Raw genomic sequence first — 6,116 nt, forward strand, 5'->3', positions numbered from 1 at the left:
GGCCGCCGGCCTGTACCGCTACCTGCGCGACTTCTGCGGCTGCCACCTCTCCTGGTCCGGGGCGCAGCTCCGCCTGCCCGACCCGCTGCCGCGGCTGCGGGCCGAGATCCGCGCCTCCGCCCCCGGCAGGTAACGGGGCGGCGGGGACCCGCGGGGGACGGGCCGGGCGCGGGGCCGGGCGCTGCTCACGCCTCGTTAGCCCGGGACAAGGCGCCTTTACGTAACGGGAACGGGGCCGGGAACGGGGCCGGGAACGGGGCCGGGAACGGGGCGGGGGGGCCCAGCCCGCAGCCTCCCGCCCGCTCCCCCCCCCCCCAGGTACCGCTACTACCAGAACGCCTGCACCCAGAGCTACTCCTACGCCTGGTGGGACTGGGCGCGCTGGGAGCGGGAGATCGACTGGATGGCGCTCAGCGGCATCAACCTGGCGCCGGCCTTCGCGGGGCAGGAGGCGGCCTGGCAGCGGGTTGAGTATCGGGGATGGCGGGACCGGGCAGGGCAGCGGGGCGGCCGCGGGGCCGGCTGAGCCTCCGCCGCCCCGCGCAGGTGTACCGCTCCCTGGGGCTGAACCAGTCAGAGATCGACGGGTACTTCACGGGGCCGGCGTTCCTGGCCTGGAACCGAATGGGGAACCTTCACGGCTGGGCAGGGCCGCTGCCGCCGGCCTGGCACCTCAAACAGCTTTACCTGCAGGTACCGGGGGCACCGGGGCTGCCCGCCCGCCCGGGGCAGACCCGTGCGACCCCCTGCCCTGGTCCTCCAGGCCGACACCGCGCTCACGGAGGCTTGGGGGCCGCCGCTCCTTTCCTCCAGCTCCAGCAGCGCCCGGGGGCCCCTTGCAGGGAGGTGGGGGCTCCTCTCCCCCTGCTCCCTCGCTCTTTCTCTCTCCCAGTACCGGATCGTGGAGAGGATGCGCTCGCTGGGGATGATCACGGTGCTGCCGGCCTTCGCGGGCCACGTGCCCCAGGGGGTTCTTCGGTAGGTGCAGACCCATGTGCTCACAGAGCCCCCCAGGGCAGATCAGCCCTGGCCGAAGCTCCCTCCCTGGTGTCTCAGCCCTGGGCCCTTCCCAGGGTCCCGCTTCCAGCCTGCGCCGGCTACACTGGGTGCTCCTGGGGCCGACTCAGCTCGCGGCCCTCCTGTGCCCTTGCCGCCTTCCCCGGGAGGCTGCCCTGTTCCTGCTGGGGCACAACCGTCCTGTCCCGCTCCTGATCCCCCTCTCTGCCCTCCGGCACAGGGTCTTCCCGCATGTGAATGCCACTCGCCTTGGGGGCTGGAGCCACTTCGACTGCACCTACTCGTGTACCTACCTGCTGGACCCAGAGGACCCCATGTTCCAGGTGATCGGGACCCTCTTCCTGAAGGAGCTGATCAAGGAGTTTGGCACAGACCACATCTATAGCGCCGACACCTTCAACGAGATGACCCCCCTCTTCTCTGACCCTGCTTATCTCTCGAGGGTCAGCAATGCCGTCTTCAGGTCGATGACAGGAGGTGGGTCAGCATGCGGTGCCAGCCTGGTCATGGGGCTCTAGGTGGGGATAGCTGGAGGCCAGTGGGGAGGAGGCTGCGGGCCCCACGCGAGCGCCGAGCTGCCTGTGCTTGGCAGACCTCGTTGGTGCCAGACCCTCAAAGCCCCCTCTAAGAGGGGCAGTTGGTGGCCCCGGGGCCTTGCGGGATGCCCACTGTGTCTACGGGGCCTGCCTGGAAGGGACCTCACTCTGTGTACTTCTGTCCCCAGCTGACCCCGAGGCACTGTGGCTGATGCAGGGCTGGCTCTTCCAGCACCAGCCAGACTTCTGGCAGCCGGCGCAGGTACGGGCCCTGCTGCACGGCGTGCCCCTCGGCAGGATGATCGTTCTAGACCTCTTTGCTGAGTCCAAGCCCGTCTACCAGTGGACGGAGTCCTTCTATGGGCAGCCTTTCATCTGGTGCATGCTGCACAACTTCGGGGGCAATCACGGCCTCTTTGGCACCGTGGAGGCCATCAACCACGGCCCCTTTGCAGCTCGCCGCTTCCCCAATTCCACCATGGTGGGCACCGGGCTGGTGCCGGAGGGCATTGAGCAGAACGATATGGTGTATGAGCTGATGAACGAGCTGGGCTGGCGCCAGGAGCCCCTCGACCTCCCCAGCTGGGTGACCCGCTACGCCGAGCGCCGCTACGGCGCCCCAAATGCCGCCGCAGCCAGTGCTTGGAGGCTCCTCCTCCGCAGCGTGTACAACTGCACCGGCGTCTGTGTCAACCACAACCGCAGCCCGTTGGTGCGCCGGCCCTCCCTGCACATGGACACGGAGCTGTGGTACAACGCCAGCGATGTGTACGAGGCCTGGCGCCTGCTGCTGAGCGCCAGCGCGGAGCTGGGCTCCAGCCCCACCTTCCGCTACGACCTGGTGGATGTCACGCGGCAGGCGGCTCAGCAGCTGGTGAGCAACTACTACCTAAGCATCCGTCAGGCCTTCCAGAGCCACGCACTGCCGGAGCTGCTGACGGCCGGCGGCGTGCTGGTCTACGACCTGCTGCCGGAGCTGGACAGCCTCCTCTCCAGCCACAGCCTCTTCCTGCTGGGCCGCTGGCTGGAGAGCGCTCGTGCCGTGGCCACCAGCGACCAGGAGGCCGAGCAGTATGAGCTGAATGCCCGGAACCAGGTGACGCTCTGGGGGCCCAGTGGGAACATCCTGGACTATGCCAACAAGCAGCTGGGGGGGCTGGTGCTGGACTACTACAGTGTGCGCTGGAGCCTCTTTGTCTCTGCCCTGGTGGAGAGCCTCAACTCCGGCAGCCCCTTCCACCAGGACCAGTTCAACCAGGCTGTCTTCCAGGTGGAGAGAGGCTTTGTCTACAACAAGAAGCGCTACCCGTCCGTGCCGGCTGGGGACACACTGGAGATCTCCAGGAAGCTGTTCCTCAAATACTACCCCAGCACCCTGCGGCGCAGCCGGGCTGGGCCGGCGTGACTTTGGGCTGTGCCTCTGGAGCCTCCCCCAGGAGGGAGGGCAGAGACCCCGCGCCCTCCCATGTCCAGGCTCCCACAGCTCCTGGCCTGATGGCTGCGTCCTGGCCATGCTGGAACGAAGGCGCAGAGCCTCGGTGGCCCCCAGCCAGCCTGGACCCACCATTTCCCCTGCATGGGCAGGACATGCCAGAAGCGGGGCGGGCAGCCTGATGGGGGGGGCAGGCTCTGCCCCAGGGACCCATCCTGTGCCACGCTCTGTTCTCAGCCCTGCTGGCCCTGCCTGGCTGCCCTGAGCCTGTCCACAGGAAAGCTGGGCTGCCCCAGGTGTGAGCCCGGAGGCAAGGGCTCTGCTGCCTCAGTGCTCCCAGCTGGAAGCTCGGTGGGCGCTGGGACTGCACAGAGGGACAGGGCACACATGTCCCTGCCGCGGGGCCCTGGCTGGCGGGGGCGGTGATGGTGGAGAAGCAGCCAGGGAGGTTGCAGTGGTGCGGGAGGCAGAGCAGCCCCTGCCCCCGGGGAAGCAGGGAACTGGCCTCACCCCTGGTGGGGTCCTGGGCCTCCCTGTGCCGGGTGCTCCCCACCCCATGGGCACAGCCCTGGTCACGCTTGGTGGTTGTTGTATCAAAAGAGACTTTGCGGAGTTTTCTGCAGTGTTGCTGGGGCTGCGCTCCCCAGGACAGGGTTTTCTAGGCCTTTCCCCTGCAGCTGGGGCTCAGGCAGAGCCTGGCTGTGGTGCTGCCAGCCTTCGGAGCAATTAAAGGCCTGGCCGCTGAGCACTCTTTTCTCCCATCTGTGTCCATCTCCTCTCCCCAGTGCGGGACTTGTGCAAAATGGGGGGCAGAGGAGCGGTGCTCGGCCCCCAAGCCTCCATAGCAGGAAAAATGCGCTGCCAGATGCGTGCCGGCAGCCGGGGTGCCTGACACAACACGGCACGGCTGGTGCTGGCCCTGGCTGGTGCCAACCCCTGGGGCTGTGGCTCCCCTTGTGCCCCAGAGCCTCCTCCCGCGTGGGGGTCCTGGCTCCTCAGGGTCTTTATCGCAGCAGCTGCGCAAGCATCAAGGCGCAGGGAGGTGGGTGGAGGGGCCTTGAGATAAGGCGGCAGACACAACACCCGTGGCGTGGGGCGGGGGGACCCCCTCCTCCCAGCCTTCTTAAACAGCACGGTCCCCTTGGCCGGCACTGCCTGCTCATGGAGAAAACTACGGTGCTGATCACAGGCTGCTCTTCAGGCATCGGCCTGGGGCTGGCTGCGCGCCTGGCGGCCGACACCGCTCGCAGATTCAAAGGTAAAGGGGTGACACTGCGCCGGGGGGGGGGCCAGCACCCCTGGGGGTCTCCCGGGCTGGGCCAGGCAGCGCTTTGTCAAGGACAGCTGGTGCCTGGGGGTGGGCTGGGGCCGGTGCTGGCCGAGCAGCTCGGCGGTACTGCTGCCCTGCTTTCTCCGCCAGTATACGCCACCATGCGTGACCTGGCCAAGGGCGAGCAGCTGCTGGAGCGCCTTGGGGGCTGCTGCTCTGACACACTGGAGGTCCTGCAGCTTGATGTCACTGACCCGTGCTCACTGGCAGCCGCTGCGCAGCGGGTGCAGGGGCAGCGGCTGGACGTGCTGGGTACGGTTCTTCCCGGTGCCCCCACTATCCCCGGGGTGGCTGGGGGGACCTCTCTGGGGTTGCCAGCCCTCCCCAGGGCACTGGGAGCAGATGCCAAATCACAGGAGGTGCCCGCAGTCCTGGGGCTAGGATGGGACGTGTTCAGCAGGGCAGGGGTGCAGGAGCTGGGTTTGGGGGTGCCAAGAGTCACTGGCCCATCCATAGGGAAGGACCCCCATGTTCTTGTCTTCTGGCACCTCGATGGTGCCAGGGAGTGCGAGGGGGGCTCTGGTGCCTGGCTCACTGGTGCTGTGCCCAGCAGTCTGCAATGCGGGGGTGGGACTGATGGGCCCCCTGGAGACCTGCTCTGACCAAGCCATGAAGACCATCTTCGACGTGAACCTCTTTGGGGCCATCCGCACCATCCAGGCATTCCTGCCCGCCATGAAGCGCCGCAGGGCCGGGCGGATCATCGTCTCCAGCAGCATCGGGGGGCTGCAAGGTGGGACCTGGACCTGCTGCAGCAGGAACCCCGGCACCCTGTGGCACGGGGAACCGCAAGGAAGGGACCCAGTGCTCAGGCTGCGGCTCTGCCCCAGGGCTGCCCTTCAACTCTGTGTACTGCGCCAGCAAGTTTGCGGTGGAGGGGCTGTGCGAGAGCCTGGCCATCGTCCTGCGGCCCTTCAACATCCAGTGAGTGCCGGCAGCGCCGCAGGGGGCTGCGCTCCTGCCCACCAGGCACCGGGATGGAGGGATGCCGGGACGGGGGGTACCGTGGTGGCTCATGCGCTCAGCTGAGAGCTGCCGCCCCACTCCCTCCCGCAGCCTGACACTGGTGGAGTGTGGACCCGTCAACACCAGCTTCCTGGCCAACCTGCAGCGCCCGGACCCCGAGGGCAGCGAGCTGCAGGGCCTGGACGCCGAGACGCGTGGCCTCTACCACCGGTACCTGCGGCACTGCCAGAGCCTCTTCCACGACGCGGCCCAGGAGGTGGAAGAGGTCCTGCAGGTCAGTCCCTGTGGGATGGGGGTAAGGGGCTCCGAGAGGGGTCCGTGCCCGGGGAGGGTGGCCGTGGGGCCGTGCCGGGGACGAGTCTGACCCCTCTGCGGTGCCAGGTGTTCGTGGAGGCCATCGGGACCCCCTGCCCTCCCCTGCGCTGCGTCACCACCCAGCTCTTTGCCCCGCTGTCGCGCCTGCGGCTGGCCAGCCCCGACGGCTCCGCGTACGTCCGGGCCATGCACGACTTCGTGTTCGGCCGCGGTGAGGCCGGCGGGGACCAGCCCTGAGCAGAGCCGCCGTCGGCCCGGGGGAGCCGCGCTCCGGCGCGGACCCCCCCGGCCCCAGCCCTGCGGTGACCCTCCCGGCCGGGGCGGGGGGGATCTCGCTCCCACCGTGTCGCCAATAAAGCCCTTTGCAGTCGCCCGGCTCCCGGCTCCGTCCCTCTCGCCGCAGCCCATCCTCGCCCAGCAGCCCTGCCCGGGGGCTCGGCCCGGTCCCCGGGGGCTCGGCCCGGTCCCCGGGGGCACCCCCCGCGCCTCCGCTCCGGGGTCCCGCGGCGGGGCGGCGAGG

The 6,116-nt window shown here is 68.9% G+C and overlaps 2 protein-coding genes across 2 annotated transcripts in view; both read left to right on the forward strand.

The window, feature by feature from the left end:
* Window positions 1–3,528, forward strand: part of NAGLU (N-acetylglucosaminidase, alpha) — a 3,941-nt gene extending 413 nt beyond the window's left edge. Inside the window, exons 2-7 of the mRNA XM_010585731.1 lie at window positions 2–129; window positions 319–466; window positions 547–693; window positions 893–978; window positions 1,238–1,494; window positions 1,742–3,528. Of these exons, the coding sequence (XP_010584033.1) occupies window positions 2–129; window positions 319–466; window positions 547–693; window positions 893–978; window positions 1,238–1,494; window positions 1,742–2,958 (1,983 nt within the window). The 3' untranslated portion in view covers window positions 2,959–3,528. The remainder of the gene's footprint in view (window position 1; window positions 130–318; window positions 467–546; window positions 694–892; window positions 979–1,237; window positions 1,495–1,741) is intronic.
* Window positions 3,529–4,146: 618 nt separating this feature from the next.
* Window positions 4,147–5,833, forward strand: HSD17B1 (hydroxysteroid (17-beta) dehydrogenase 1). The gene is made up of 6 exons (XM_010585622.1): window positions 4,147–4,243; window positions 4,406–4,567; window positions 4,869–5,048; window positions 5,146–5,239; window positions 5,372–5,555; window positions 5,663–5,833. Exons 1-6 carry the CDS (start codon window positions 4,147–4,149, stop codon window positions 5,831–5,833), a joined length of 888 nt encoding a protein of 295 aa, XP_010583924.1.
* The last annotated feature ends 283 nt before the right edge of the window (window positions 5,834–6,116 follow it).

This window comes from Haliaeetus leucocephalus, unplaced genomic scaffold, assembly GCF_000737465.1.
Source record: "Haliaeetus leucocephalus isolate CR32 unplaced genomic scaffold, Haliaeetus_leucocephalus-4.0 Scaffold110, whole genome shotgun sequence".
NCBI lineage: Eukaryota > Metazoa > Chordata > Aves > Accipitriformes > Accipitridae > Haliaeetus > Haliaeetus leucocephalus.